Here is a 15,290-nt window from a genome sequence, read left to right as displayed (position 1 = left end):
AGGAAAATCTTTACGCATCTGCTTTGCCGTCGCTCTGCACTGCCAAACGTTACCTGGAGCAGTCGTGTCCGCCCCACCCCGGACCGCAGTGACACCGGTTGGGCCTGATGCATCTGCCTCCGTTCAGACAAGGCGACAAACACGCGGCTGCCAACGCACAGCCAAGAAATGAGAAGCCGCGGGCGATGCTCGCTTGCTCGCTCGCTCGCTCGCTCACTCACCGCTGTGGCAGCGGGTGCCCGACCACCCGGCGGGACACTCGCACTGGTAGGGAGCCACGCAGCGCCCTCCGTTCAAGCACGGCAGGATGCAGATGGCTGCTCAAAGAGGGACAAAGACGTGACCAGCTTCTTGTTTGACTACATTCCGGAGAAGCCGTGCTGAACAAATCAACATTTCCCTCTCCAGATTGCGAAACGTTGACAAAATGGCTAGTCCCGTTGCGACAAGAAGGCAAAGTCGCACGGCACGCTGAGATGAACGAGCGGCCGTGCCCACACGTGCCCCTTCCTTCACCTCGGAAAGGAAAATCGCAACATGTCCAAACCGCTGGCGGGCAACTCGGTGTCGTGCGGGGCGGGGTCTCATGTGCAATGTGTGATTGTGCGCGAGAAATGGGCCTTGTCGGGAATGACTCAGCTACTCACGCTCCTCGCAGAGTCGGCCCATCCATCCTTCCGGGCAAGCGCAGGTGTTGGGCCTTTGACACACGCCTCCGTTCTGGCAGGGCAGCCAACACACAGCTGACACACACACACACACACATTTCATACAGGTGAGAATGCGTGCAGGAGCGCAACTCTTTTTCATACTAGCTGACACAAAACGTGTTGAAATTGTTGTTTGTAACCGGTCTGGGAAGGAATGAAAGGTGTGCAATTGTCAGGCTGACTTGCAGAATGACTGCCACTCCCACAACGCAACGCAGCGCAACGAAGCGCAACGCAACACAACGCAACACAACGCAACACAACGCAGCACAACGCAGCACAGCGAACCCTCGCCAGATTGCAACACTGCTCATTTATGGGAGTCACTCAATAATGTTGCTCTTATCGACTTGGACTTTTATTGGATGATTTGATTGTGATTGCAATCGCATCAGAATATCGAGAGGGCGGGGGAGGTGGTGGATACGGGGGTGTCAGGAACAGTTTTTAGGACATTTTATAATGTCCGTAACCTGCCTACAAGGTTTCACTTAATACATTAGCATGAAGCTAATCGACTTTAGACAAAATGACGTGATTTGTTTGATCATCTTGGTGCTTAGAAACGTTTGTTGGATGCGTTTGGTAATACCAGCAAACCTATATATAAAAACCCCCAACTTCATCTGGTGCCAAATGATCAACTTGAAGCAAGCACTCTTTGCAGACTGACACATTTTTAAAGTTTCGAGGAGTATCCATCCACACACAAACCTAGCCCCCCCTACCTCTGCAGGTGGGAGGCGGCGTCCAGCTGCCATTCTCCAGACAGCGGCTCCTTCCGACGCCCTCCATGGCGTAGCCGCCAAAACACGAGTACGCGGCCACGTCCCCGAACTGGAAGACCGCTCCCCGAACCAGCCCGTGGGCCACGTGGAGGGGGGGGCCACAGGAGACCCCTGTACAACAGCCCACCGGTTACTCGCGCTTTGGCACTTGAGCTCCACCAAAGGAGAACGTGACAATGGTTGCTATGGAAGCGGCTCATTGGAGTCCGTGTCAGCCTTTGGTGCAGACTCAATTGGTTGGCATCAAAGCGTAGGCACAAAACAAGAGGAGGGGTTTAAGCCCTTTTATATATTTTCTTTGGGCAGCAATCGTTCTCCAAAGATGAGCCTGGCTCAAATGTTTGACGCTTCTTTTTTTTGGGCTCTTGAAACCGGGCAATTCACTCCAACATTGTTCTTTGGGCCCGCCAGGAAGCGGGGGTTCGCTGCATTTGCTACGCTAGTCAGCTTTCCTGACATATTCAGATGATTCATTTCTGATTGGGAAATGACACAGATATAAACTGTGGGACACAGATAGAACAGCGCCCAAAACGATTGATTCATTTCAGGTCATGGGCGCGCGTGTGCGTGTGTGTGTGTGTGCGTTACGTGAGGTAGAAGCGGCGGACGTACTTTCACACACGGAGCTGGGGGTGCTCCAGGTCTGGTCCGGCCTGCACGTGATGGCGCCGCCCCCTCTCGGCTGCTGGCCTTTCGGGCAGTTGACCCGCACCGCCTGACCCACGTAGAAGTTGCGGCCCTCGGCGCGGCCGTCCTTCCAGCCGGGAGGCGTCGGGCACGCTTTGGCTGCAAAACAAAGGAGAGCTTAAGATTTGCGCTGGGAATTTGTCCGTCGGCCGCCGGCTTTCTCACGCTGGCAAGCGGGGAAGGCCGAGCTCCAGGTGTTGCCCCCCATGCACATGACCAGGGCGTCTCCCACCAGGCTGTAGCCTTGGTCGCAGGCGAAGGCCAAAGCGCGCCCGGTGATCAGGTTGTGCTCTTGAACTTTGCCGTGAAGCATCCGCTCGGGGCCCTCGCAGCCCCGAGCCGCTGAAATCACACAATCACATCACGCTCATCGCCGTTCTCCGACCTCGACAGCGGCGGGACAAAGTCTCCGGGCCGGACCGAGTCCACCGGACTCTATTTTCACAGACGTGCCTCGAGTCAATTTGCCAGCGCGGGAATGAAAGGAGCCGCTCCCGACGGGCACGTGTGAAATGTGCTGGGACCGCGCCCGCAGCGGCGCAGCCCTCCCGCAGCCTCTGCGCTGATACAAATGGATCAAAGCCGGCCAAGAACTACTCGTGGAAAAACTGAGCCCTTGGCTTCAAGGAGCGAGCCGAGCGCCTCCAGATTCAGTTGGGCACCAGGGAAATTGTGCGGCGATGTCGCCTTCGGATGCTCACCTTCGCAGGAAGGCACGGGCAGGCTCCAGGTGCCGTTGGCCAGACAGACAAGCGTGGCGGGGCCGAGCAGCCGCAGGCCGGCGTGGCACGCGTAGCTGGCGTTGCGCAGGTACGTTTCTCCCGTGGCCCGCACCGTCGCGTTCTTGACGGTCGGGGGAGGCCCGCAGGACCGCGCTGGGGGGAGACCACGCAGGGCCGCGTCAACAAACACCGGGCCACGACGACGCTCGTCTCTACGGACTTACCGAGGCAGGCCGGTCGAGTACCGCTCCAAGTTTTGTCCGCCTGGCAGGTCTGAACAGAGTCCCCCTGTGGAAGACATCATTAAAGTTCAGCCCAGCGCGTTTCCTCACCCAGGTGCTCCTGGTACCAATGTGACAAAGAGGGGAATTTGGTTTATTTCTTCAACAGTGACGTCCTGAGACTCGCTTGAAACGTCAAGGTCGGGACTCGTGTCATTGGTTTACACCAGGGGTGTCAAACTGGTTTTTGTCGCAGGCCGCATTGTTGCCATAGTTTCCCTCGGAGGGCCGTTATGACTGTCAAGGCCATATCTGATATATGTACACAACAAACTGACGAATGACAAGTGTTTGAAATCAGAGACCAGTAAAAACGGCTGAAATATCTTTCAAAAGATGCATAGTCATAAAAACTTGAGCAATATCTCTATTTTTTTTTTTTTTAAGTAAAGGCAATTTGCAATTTGAGTATTGACACATGAAGCGGATGCACAATTTGTCTTGGCGGGCCACATCAAATGATGTGGGGGGCCGTAACTGGCCCCCGGGCCGTAACTGGCCCCCGGGCCGTAGCTGGCCCCCGGGCCGTAGCTGGCCCCCGGGCCGTAACTGGCCCCCGGGCCTCCAGTTTAACAAACACCCACCCACCCACGGTTTATGCAGTTCATGTTGCAATAAGATCACTACGGCGCGAGAGAGAGGGAAGGAAGTCTCTTATCAAATGGCTCTGCGTGCTCAGCATGATGCAACGATGAGAGCTGCGGGGAAATCACGTGACTTGCCGCAATTGGATGACATCACTGCAGGCCAGGGGGCCAAAAGTGAAAGTGCATTACAGTGGAAGAAGAAGCCTGGCCAAATATTCACTTCAAAAGCTCAAATGGATATTCAGGGAAGAAAGTGAGCCCCAAAAATCCACCAGGTGAGCTGCAGCTGATCAAATCTATTGTGTTCGGTCTGAGCAACCGAGCAGGAAAAGGCCGACGCTCCTACACAAACCTGGATGTCAAAGCCGAGCAGGCACGAGTAGGTGACAACATCTCCGTAGTTGTAGCTGTCCCCCTCGCGGACACCGTTGGCCAGAGGAGGCGGCGCGTCGCACGCCGTCGGCTCGCACCCAGCCGAGGCGATGCTCGGGGACCAGCTTCCGCCCATCTTTGTGCAAAAGAGAAGATCACGAGCCGTCCGGCCCGGCGGGGCGCGGGACTTGCACGTTTGCTACCTGACATTGGGCGAGCGCCGAGCCTCGCAGGGAGAAGCCGGGCGGGCAGGAGAGGGCGAGCGTGCCCCCGACGGGAGTGAGCTCCTGTCCGGCGATGGCCAGGTGGGGGACGGAGTGATTGGCGGGGGGGAGGCGGCAGGGGACGGGACGGCAACGGACGCTGCCTTTGGACCAAGTGCCGTCGCTGAGGCAGGAGAGAGTCGCTGCGGCTGTGGCCAGCTCGTAGCCATCCTCACACCTGTGAAAAGGTTCAGCCAAAGATGACGGATTGATTTTTGATCATCCCAACCTGTACTCTGCTCTTCATGCATCTTTGGCGCCCCCTTTGGTGCCACCCTTGCGAGCATCTGGGCTGGTGTTTTGCCGCCATCTGGTGGAAACCTTTTTGCCATCAAATGTTCACAATTGGCTAGGCTCATCCAAAGAAGAAATACCGTGTTGTCCAAACTGGATCCTGTTGGCCGTGTGTGTGTGTGTGTGTGTGTGTGTGTGAAAGTGGCAAATAAAGTATTGCTCGGCGGCAGTTTACCTGTAGGTGACGCGGTTGGGGAAGGTAAAGGCCCCTCCTTCCACACGAGAATGAGCAACGGCGGGAGGTTCTCCGCAGCCCACGGGCTCGCAGCGGATCCTGGGCTGGGCCCATTTGCCGTCTCGGCCGCACGAGAGGTGCGGCAAACCCCTGGGCCGGTAGCCTGGCCTGCACCTGTACACCACGGTGTCCGGGAAGGCGGCGCTGGCGCCCAGCAGAACGCCGTTGGGAACGGTGGGCGGGGTGACGGCGCACCTGCCGCGGCCGCACACCGGGACGCCGGGGCTCCACACACCTCCCTCCTCGCACACGGCGTGAGCCGGACCCAACAGCAAGTAGCCCTCGTCGCAGCGGAAGTCCACCCGGTCGCCGCAGGCGCGCCGGCGGCCCAGAACCGCCCCGGATTTCAAGAGCGGGAGGGCGCAGACGCAGGGCTGACACCGGGGCACGCCGCCTATCCAGACGCCTTCGGCCGAGCAGCGCAGGACGGGGTCCCCGACCGCCACGTAGCCTTCAAAGCAGACGTACTCCACCACGTCGCCGCGGTTGAAGGTGGAGCCGTTCAGGAAGCCGTGGCTGATGTCCTCGGGCGGATCGCAGCCCACGGGGTCGCAGCGCGGCGCCGGTTCCTCCCACAGGCCGTCGGACCCACAGCGGCGCGTCGGCTCGCCGACCGCGGCGTACCCCGGTTCGCATTCGTACTTGACCTCGCCGTCCGGGGCAAAGTCGGAGCCCACGACTCGGCCGTGGGCTATCGGGGGGGGCTTCTCGCAGCGGACGGGGAGGCAGCTGAGCGAGCGGTGGCTCCAGCTGCCGTCAGCTTGACAAACACTGAGCGACTCGCCTCGAAGGAGGAAACCGGGCTTACAGCCGAGTCGGACGGCGGAGCCGTACGCAAAGTCGTCGCCTTCCAAGGTGATATCGGCGGCGAGGTCGGGAGGGCCGCAAGACACCGACCGGCACTCCGGTTTGCGTCCGTTCCATTTCCCGTCAGCCTGACAAGCGATGCTATCGTGGCCCTCGAGGACGAAGCCGGGATCGCACGTGTAGTGCAGGACCGCGGGGTAGACGAAGGCGCCTCCGCGAGCGGCGCCGTCGGCGACGGGCCCCGGGTCTCCGCAAGACACAGGGCGACAGAGCGGGGCGTCGTCGGTCCACAGTTGCCCCGACAAGCAGCGCCTGACCGCCGCTCCCTCCAGCCGATAGCCTTCCTCGCAGGCGTACGTGACCGTACTGCCTCGGGACGTGTCCGTCACGTTGACGCGGCCGTGCTCGGGGCTCGGGGGCGTCACGCACTCGGCCGGGACACAGGAGGGCGCCGTCCCGTTCCAGCTCCCGTCTTCCTGGCACGCCAGCCTGGTGGCGCTGCTGAGGTCGTAGCCTTTGTGACATCGATAGTCGACGGTGGCCCCGTGGAGAAAGCTCAGGTCTTCCGGGGAGCCCCCCGCCTCGGCGGCCCTGACGTAGTCCCCAAAGTCGATGTGAGGGGGCAGGCCGCAGTCGGAGGGCACGCAGACGGGGGCGGCGCTGGACCAGCCAAACTCCTCGCACGTCAGGTGGTCCTGCCCCATCAGCCGGAAGCCGGGGAAGCAGCTGTAGAAGATGGTGACGCCGAAACCGTGATCCTGGCCTTCCACGAAGCCGTTTTGGACGGGCTGGGGAGGGGTGCAGGATATCTGCACGCACACGGACGGCTCTCCGCTCCACTCCCCGCTGGCGAGGCACTCCAGAGTCTCCGGGCCTTGGAGGCGGTAACCGCGGCGGCAGGAGTAGGCCACGCTGTGGCCAAACTGCAGTTTGGTGAACGTGACTTTCCCGTTGGCGATCTGTTTGGGAGGCGAGCATTCCACGGGGCGGCAGGACGGCACCCCTCCCACCCAAAGTCCCTTCTCCCCGCACAGGAGCGTGGCGTTGCCCGCTAACCGGTATCCGCTCTTGCAGCCGTAGAGCGCTTTGCTGAGGTACATCAGGCCCTGAACGTCCACCGTGCCGTCGGAAATGTCCACGGGCTGGGGGCACTCGACGGGAACGCACTCCGGGTGCGGGCGACTCCACTCGCCGCTGGACAGACAGGACACGGAGTCCTCTTTGCGAAAGGTGAAGCCGTCCACGCATTTGTAGCTCACCGCCGAGGTGAACGGAAAAGGCGGCGGTGGCGAGGAAGAGGAAGGAGCCCCGAAGGCCACGTCAGGAGGAGGGCCGCAGAGCACCCGCTCGCACAGCGGGAAGGTGCCGTTCCACTCGCGGGAGGGCGAGCAGCGGAGGACCCGCGGCCCCCGCAGCGCGTAGCCGTCCTCGCAGGATAACTCCACGGTTCCCGTTTCTGAGTCCAGGCTCTTCACCAGCAGGTGGTTCTCCTCCAGCTGCGGCTCCGGACAGCGCACGGGGGAGCAGCGCGGACGCCTCGACTTGTCCCAACGGCCGTACTTCAGACAGGTCCAGACGGCGTCGCCCGCCAGCTCGTAGCCCTCGTCGCACGAGTACTCCACTTTGCGGCCCACCTGGAAGTCGGTGCCCGCGTAGCGCCCGCGCGCAATTTGGGGAGGGGGGTCGCAGGTCAAGAGGACGCAGGTGGGCGGGTCGTTGTCGGACCACTGGCGGTTGGCCTGGCAAACTCGCTCGGGACGACCCAGCAGTTTGTAGCCGGCGTTGCAGGCGTAGATCACCTTGCTGTTGAAGGTGAACCGACCGCGGACCTTTGGAGGAGAAAGAGGAGCGAGCCGGCGGTTGGTCGGAAGACAACAACAAAATAAAACGAGCTCTGGCGGGTGCGAACCGGTGGTCGGTCGGAAGAAAAAGACCCGCGGGCGCTCGGCGGGCGCTCGGCGGGCGCTCGGCGGCTTACCTGGACGTAGCCGTTTTTGAGCGGCGGAGGCGGCGAGCAGGACACAGGAACGCAGACGGGCAAAACTCCGGCCCACTCCCCGTCGGCTCTGCAGGTCCGCCTCTTCTCCCCTCGGATCAGGAAGCCCTTATCGCAGCTGTAGGCCACGACGGCCCCGAAAGCGTAGTCGCTTCCGCTGACGTAGCCGCGCTCGATGGCGTCGGGCTGGGAGCAGCGCACGGGCACGCAGGCCACTCGCTGCGCCGGCGGCTCCCACTCCCCCCCCGGGAGGCAGCGCAGCGTCGCCGTGCTGTTGTTGAGCACAAAGCCCTCCTCGCACTTGTAGCTGACCTCCGAGTGGCTGGCGTACCTGCTTTTGCCCAGCGAGTCCAAAATGGCGTGGGGGAGCTCCGGCGGGCGCAGGCAGAAGTTGGCCACGCAGCGGGGGGGCTCCTCTCCGTCGGGGGGCGCCCACACGCCCTGAGCGTTACACACCATCTTGGAGTTGTCGCCCGCCGCCGCGTAGCCGTCGGTGCAGTAATAATTGGCCGTGTCCCCGAACAGCTGGTGGCTCTCGTAGGGCTCGGCGTGGTCCACGGCGGGCGGGGGCCCGCAGGAGCGAGGCACGCACTGAGCCGAGCTGTCGCTCCAGCCGCCGTTTGCCAGACACTCCCTGGTCCCGGAGCCGATCATGGTGTAGCTGTGGAGGAGACGGACGGACAAAAGGGGAGAGAGGGAGCTATTGTGGAATTGGCCGCGGGCGGGCGGGCGGCCGGCCGGCGCGAGGGGAGTACCCCGGGCTCGTCAAAATCAAAAACCCCTTTGCTGCTCTGGGTTAGTTGACTGCCAACCGGAGGCCTACGCCTCGGGCCGGCCGACACGACACGACACGACACGTCGATCGAGGCTTTTTGGTCTCATTTACCCTTCCTTGCAGACATAGTGCACCTTATTCCCCAGCTCATAGTTCTCTCCTCGGGTCACGGCGTCTGGCAGGGCCGGGGGGTCGCCGCACAGGACGCTGACGCAGCGGGGGTGGGGCCGACTCCACTCGCCCGTGTCTTGGCAGGTCACTTCCACGGGGCCCTGCGGCCTTTGCGCAAACACCGCACGCACGTCTATGAAAAAGTCAAGCAGCCCTTGACGCGCGTCAATGTGCCGTTTTCGGAGCTACCTGAAGCCCTCGGCGCAGGCGTACGACACAATCGACTTGTACGTGTTTGCGGTGAGGGTGTAGTAGGCGTTGCCGACGATGGGCGGCGCCCCGCAGGACACGGGATGGCAGACAGGGGGCGTCCCGCTCCACACCAGACTGGAAAGACACTGGACCTCGTAGGGGCTTTGCGGGATGAAACCCGTCATACAGCTGTAAGCAAAGTCCAGACGTGCGCGTCAACATCCGCGTGTCCCGTCGAGGCGTTCGCGGACAAGGAAAGATACGTTCCGCGCTCGTGGGAACGCAGCGTTGCGACTCATGTTGACTTTGTGCAATATTTTGCCACTTGCTGAAAATGACCAATCACGGCTCACCGGTTTTCTGAAGCTGAGCCGTGATTGGTTGGATGGCTGAGATGGAGAAAAATGACTGGGGACGCATACGAGGTAGGGATTTTTCTTGACTTCGACTCACAAAGGGTCCACACTGTTTGTGGTGGGGGAAAAAAAAAAAAAATGACATGGCTGGGGTACCTGAATGTCACCTTGCTTCCATAGGTGAAGTTGCTTCCTTTCATGATGGAATTCTCTGGAACAGATGGCGCCGGGCAAGACTGGGCTGTCGTCATGCAAGCACAGAGGAACGCAAAGTCAGATGGGGAAAAAAAAAAAAGACGGAACGAAGCCCGCCTGGCCGTCGCATTTGCCCGCCTCTCGGCCGGCGCTAATCACCTCGGCAGTACGGAACGGGGCCGTCCCAGCTTCCCGTCTCCAGGCACCGCAGTTGAGCCGCTCCCATCAATTGGTAGCCGCTCTGGCAGTGGAAAACCACTTGACTGCCCATCAGGAAGTCGTTGCCCTCTCTGTGGCCAAAGTCGGGTTCGCCGGGTTGCTCGCACTTGACGGGCTCTGCCCCGGTTAGAGGGGGGGGAAAGAAATCACTTTTGCTCCCCGACATTATTTGTGAGAATAGTGGAATCCACGAGCCGTTGACCCCTGCGCATTTTACAATTGCCGTAAGCTGCCACAAGATGGCGCCAAAGCACTGTTCCCCCAACAAATAAATCAGTTCAATTGGGTGGCTGAGGCAGATTTTACCTGTGCAGTTCTTGCCGTCGCCGCTGTACGGGTGGATGCAGGTGCACGTGTACGAGCCGTCCGTGTTCCGACAGCTGGCGTGACCGTCGCAGTCGGCTCCGAGGGCGCACTCGTCCACGTCTGAAATGCACACAAGGGACGACGTACACATGCTGCGCCTCCGTCCGTGCCGTGCCCCGAGGTGAGGTGAGGTGAGGGGAGCTACCGAGACACGCCGGGGGATTTCCTCCCCACTTGCCGCTGTTGGAGCAGTGCACCTTGGCGTCCCCCAGCAGGTAAAAGCCCAGCTCGCAGCGGTAGACCACCGAGCCGCCGGCGTGGAAGTCGTCGCCCTGAAACTCGCCGTTCGCCAGGGGGCGAGGGGGCCCGCAGGATACGCCTGTCGGAGAAGGACGGCAGACATGCTAGCTATCGCTCATTCCACAAAATTCCTGGACGGGATGAGGCTTTTGGCATTTCTTTACGTTCGCAGCTGGGAAGAGGGTGGCTCCACTCTCCTTGATTTTGGCACTGGAGAAGCGGCTCCCCCACCAGGTAGAAGCCGGGATCGCACGAGAGCTGAACCTGGGCGCCGGGACTCACCTCCATTGAGGAGGCGTGAAGGTGCGGTGCAGCGTTCTCCAGCTGTGGGCAGTCTGCAGACAGGCACCCATTGGGTCCCCCCGAGTGATGGATGGATGGAGGGAGGGAGGGAGGGAGGGAGGGAGGGAGGGATGGATGGATGGATGGAGGGATGGATCCATCCATCCATCCCTCTATCCATCCATCCATCCATCCATCCACCCACCCAAAACACACGTTCGTTCATCCATCTGTCCATCCATCCGCCCACCCAATTCATCCAACCAATTCATCCGTCCGTCCATCTATCCATCCATCCATCCACCCACCCACCCACCACACGTTCGTTCATCCATCTGTCCATCCATCGCCCACCCAATTCACCCAACCAATCCATCCATCCATCCATCCATCCATCCATCCATCCATCCATCCATCCATCCATCCATCCATCCATCCATCCATCCATCCATCCGTCCGTCCATCCATCCATCCATCCATCCATCCATCCATCCATCCATCCATCCGTCCATCCATCCGTCCATCCATCCGTCCACCCATCCACCCATCGGTCCCACGCGCACTCACCGGCGCAGAAGATGCTGCTGAGGTTCACTTTGACTCGGCCCAGAGCTCCATTGAGAAAGTCCGGCCAGGCCAGAACATTCCCTCGGTGAGTGACGTGGGAGGCGGGGCAGCTGCTGGCCAGGACCTTGATCTTCACAAGAGGTTGAAAACGCAAAGCCTGTCACCATCACGGCCGAGGTGAAAATCCGGTCCGGGTCGGGTACGGACCTGTTGGGGCGTGAGGACGCGATCCCAGATGTTGAGCTGGCTGATGGAGCCGACGAAGGATTCCACCGGGTTGAAGCCTTGGCCTCTCTGGTCTTGGTCCTGACCCAATACCAGCGCCCCTCCACCTACGGACGGGCCCAGGGTTGAGCTTCAGCCGTTAACAAGCGACGCGCGTCGACCGAGCGTGGCGTGTCGTGTCGGGGCGGGGCGGAGCGGAGCTAAGCGTAGCCGTGCGTTCAGAGGATAGCACTACACCTGGGATACTGGCGCCGACCGACAGGCCTTTGCCTCCGTCCGAGGGCTTGCCGTCGATGTAGATCCTCCAGTCGCCGTCCCAGCTCCGCCAGGAGACGCCGATGTGGTACCAGCCGCCCGTGTTCACCGGCGGGCAGTCGGTAATTCGCTCCTTTCCGTTCACGTACAGAACCCACCTGCGAGGTTTTTCGTACGCTAGTTTTATTGGCCGGTCGGTCCTCGCGCGCAATCCGGACTCCCACTCCACTCCACTCGACCGACCCGTTGTAGTCTATGAGCAGAAAGGCGTTGTAGCTGCCCTCCACGGCGTAGGAGACGGGCGTGCCGTAATTGGTGGTGTCCGACGACCTCATCCAGAAGGTGCACGTGATCTCGGAGAGCGTCGGCATCACGCCGTCCATCAACACGTAACCGTGGATGCCCGACACCTCAAAGTCCAAGTTGAAAGCCGCCGACATTTCTGGCCGGGGAAGGAAAGAAACCAAAGTCGCCGTGGCTCGGCAACCTCCCTCTCTGGGACGTTCTCGCGGCGAGCCGGACCGTCGTACCTGTCTCACACCTGCTTCCGTTGAACCCGGGGAGGCAGCGGCAAGCGTAGGAGCCCAGAGCATCCAGGCAGCTGGCCCCGTTGGCGCAGGGGTTGGGCTCGCACTCGTCCACGTCCACCTCGCAAAGCCGACCCGTGTAGCCCTCCACGCACTCGCACCTGCCAAGCGGGAACAAGCTAGCGTGCGTGACAAAGCCGAGCGGGAAAAGCGAGAAAGGACGGAACGCGCATCACCTGAAATCGGCCACGCCGTCCGCGCAGGTGGCGCCGTTAAGACAGGGGGCCGAGCTACACTCGTCCACGTCCACCTCGCAGCGCTCCCCCGAGAAGCCGACGGCGCACCGGCAAGCGAAGCCGCCCGTCAAGTCCTCGCAGGCGCCGCCGTTCTGGCACGGGTCGGACAGACACTCGTTGATTTCCGCTTCGCAGCGAGGTCCTGCACGAGCGAGGCGACACGGCAAAGGCACAAAAAAGAACAAAAGGGAAAAAAAACGCCGCCGTTTGTCGCTTCTCGGAAAAATCCAAGGTACCTGTGAAGCCGCCGGCACAACTGCAGGAGAATCGGTTGACCTCGTCCACACACACGCCTTTGTTCAGGCACGGCGATGACAGACATTCGTTAGCCTCCACCTCGCACAAAGAGCCTAGGGAGAAGAAGAAGAAGAAGAAGAAAAAAAAAAGAAGTTGAATCGTTGCTGCGGGACACATTTTCACACCATTTCGACTTGACTGCTAAGAATGACTACTTGGCCAAGTGGCTGCGTCCATTTTTTTTTTTTTTTTTTTTTTTTGAACTGACCTAAAAATCCCGCCTTGCACTGACACTGGAATTCTCCCATGCCGTCCTTACACAGGCCTCCGTTCTGACACGGAGCCGAGTCGCACTCGTCCACGTCTGCCTCGCACTTAGCGCCTGTCGGGGAAGCGAGTCAAAGACGGGACAAAAAAAGCGGAAGGCGCTCCCAGCTTCTCCTTTCTTTACCCGTGAACCCGGGCGTGCACGTGCAGACGTAGCCGGCTCCCACCTCTTCGCACGTTCCCTTGTTCTGACAGGGATTGAGGAAACACTCGTGGAAAACCTGCCGAAACAGTCCAGAATGGAGCGGGCTCCGGGAGGAAATAAAAAAAATAAAATAAATGGAAAAAAGCGCCACCCACCTGGCTGCCGGCTTGGTAGTCCTCGATGACCTCCGGAGCGGCCGTCGCGCTCTCCTCTTTGGGAAGAAAGCTGGAGCCGAAACCTGAAAAGGAAAAACAAAAAATGAGACAAGCGGCGCCGGCCGTGTCGAGAAAGGTGCCCAACGGGACCGCTTACTGGAGCAATGCTGGATGGTGGTCGCCCCGGTAACCGTGGTGGTTCCGTAGAAGGGGCACGACAGGCAATACGAGCGTCCGTGATCGGGCTGGTAGTAATCTCTGGGGCAGGCGTAGCAAGGAACCAGGCCCGTTCGGGAGAAATGACCTGCCGAGCACGGAACTGTGGAGGAGACGCACCAATCAGGAGAAAAGAAATCCGGCCGGCCGTATCAAGGCAAGCGTGGAGAGTCTCCGTCGCTGTCATTTCAGTCCACCCAAGAGTCAAGGAAGCACTCAAACTAAAAGATGACGATGGTGATGAACACAACGTCTAGCCGGGCCCCGCGATGAGGATTGTTTTTTTTTCAAGGACCAGCCCCAATTTTACTGGCCGACCATGAAAAGCGGGCCGTCACCTCCGCACTCCATCTGGTCCACCGCTCCCCGGGTGACAGTGGAGGTCCGGTCGGGGCAGAGCAGACACTCCCTGGCGCCGTAAGCGGGCTGGAAGTGACCCAGCGGGCAGGATTCGCAGATCTCCAAGCCGTTGGCGGAGTGACTGCCGGGCTTGCACTGGCCTGGAAAGAGGTTTTGGCCGGCCGCTTGTAAGCAGAAAGGCGGTGGCGGCGGCGGCGGCGGCGGCGGCGGCGGCACCCACCTTTGCATTCGGCCACGTTGCGCGAGTGCAGGTAGGCCGTGGAAGTGCCCTCGGGGCAAGACTTGCACTCCAGCTGACCCTCTTGGTCCTGGTAGGAACCCAGCCGGCAGCTCTCGCATTCGTGATGCTCCATTGAGAAAAAGGTTCCCACCGGACACTGGACTGCAAAGGACGGGCAATCAGCGATCAGCGGCGGCCGGCCACGACGGCCACCCACCTACCGCACATCCTTCCTTTGAGCACCGAGCCCGGCCGGCAGAAGAGCGAAGCCCTCCTGCTCTGCAGCGACTGGGTGTCGGCCAGGATCATCTCGGAGGACACGTGGAAGGTGGACAGCGGCTGCCTGGCCAGCGTGCGCTTCAGACGATTGGTCAGCTGCTCCAGCGTTCGCAGGAGCCGCCTCTGATTGGCCACCTCCGCCGAGTCGTTCCTCGACAACGGGAGAGGGACGCTTGCTGGGGGAAAGGCAAAAGCATTTTTTCCCGCCTCATTGTTGCGACGGCTAGCACTTTTTTTCAAGGTTCCGTGTCTGTGTGGTTGTTGTTGTTTTTTTAAATCAAACACAAGCCCCAAATAATTTTGTTTATCCAAGCAGTTTGTTTATCTAATTCAGAGATTATTTTGGACTAAGATGCATACGTTTTTTTTTTTTTAAATATCTTCATCATAAAAAGTTCATATTTTCATCTTCCAGGTATTTTTCACACACACAATGGATGTTCACAATGCTGACTGTTTTCGCTCAGTGTCTTTTTCAAAAAAGTTCATCATAAAATATTTCAAACATGAAACCATTGTTGTGTGCTCCGAGATATAATACCTAATACTATCATTCCAAAATGACATTAAAACCACATGGATTCTAAAATGGGTCATTTCGACCCACTTGGGTGGTCAGTCCGTCCGTCCGTCCGTCCGTCATAAGTCATCAGTCATCTTCCTACCGGTGATGTTGAAAAAGATCTGGATCTTCTGGTCCCGGGTGGGGCCCCGGATCTTCCGGTGCCTCTTGCTGCGCCTCCCGGCGGGCCGGCGGACGCCCGTGGCCAAACCCGACTCCGAGTAGGCGTAGTCTTGAGCTCCCTGAGGACCCCAACCCCCCGCCACTGAGGGAGAGAGAGAGAGAGAGAGAGAGAGAGAGAGGGAGAAAAAGGAAAGGCGCTCGTCGCTCGTCGCAACGCCCGGCCCGGCCCGGCCTGGCCCGGCCCACCCGCCCGCT

General features: G+C 60.0%; 1 protein-coding gene across 1 annotated transcript in view; it reads right to left on the bottom strand.

Annotated features, from left to right (window-relative positions):
* svep1 (sushi, von Willebrand factor type A, EGF and pentraxin domain containing 1) overlaps positions 1-15,290 on the bottom strand; it is a 29,175-nt gene that overhangs the window by 493 nt on the left and 13,392 nt on the right. The window contains 34 exon segments of the mRNA XM_049719148.2: positions 54-147; positions 222-317; positions 648-743; positions 1,439-1,609; positions 2,114-2,287; positions 2,354-2,530; positions 2,890-3,063; positions 3,135-3,198; positions 4,131-4,286; positions 4,354-4,591; positions 4,883-7,578; positions 7,728-8,406; positions 8,632-8,799; positions 8,881-9,072; positions 9,396-9,480; positions 9,594-9,770; positions 9,960-10,079; positions 10,165-10,338; positions 10,424-10,594; positions 11,109-11,238; positions 11,316-11,440; positions 11,571-11,746; positions 11,832-12,030; positions 12,119-12,276; positions 12,352-12,553; positions 12,648-12,761; positions 12,917-13,030; positions 13,100-13,196; positions 13,276-13,358; positions 13,433-13,594; positions 13,830-13,991; positions 14,072-14,233; positions 14,293-14,526; positions 15,016-15,177. Of these exon segments, the coding sequence (XP_049575105.1) occupies positions 54-147; positions 222-317; positions 648-743; positions 1,439-1,609; positions 2,114-2,287; positions 2,354-2,530; positions 2,890-3,063; positions 3,135-3,198; positions 4,131-4,286; positions 4,354-4,591; positions 4,883-7,578; positions 7,728-8,406; positions 8,632-8,799; positions 8,881-9,072; positions 9,396-9,480; positions 9,594-9,770; positions 9,960-10,079; positions 10,165-10,338; positions 10,424-10,594; positions 11,109-11,238; positions 11,316-11,440; positions 11,571-11,746; positions 11,832-12,030; positions 12,119-12,276; positions 12,352-12,553; positions 12,648-12,761; positions 12,917-13,030; positions 13,100-13,196; positions 13,276-13,358; positions 13,433-13,594; positions 13,830-13,991; positions 14,072-14,233; positions 14,293-14,526; positions 15,016-15,177 (8,182 nt within the window).

The sequence above is a fragment of the Syngnathus scovelli genome, chromosome 1 (genome assembly GCF_024217435.2).
Source record: "Syngnathus scovelli strain Florida chromosome 1, RoL_Ssco_1.2, whole genome shotgun sequence".
Taxonomy (NCBI): Eukaryota; Metazoa; Chordata; class Actinopteri; order Syngnathiformes; family Syngnathidae; genus Syngnathus; species Syngnathus scovelli.
This window is presented reverse-complemented; position numbering and strand designations above follow the sequence as displayed.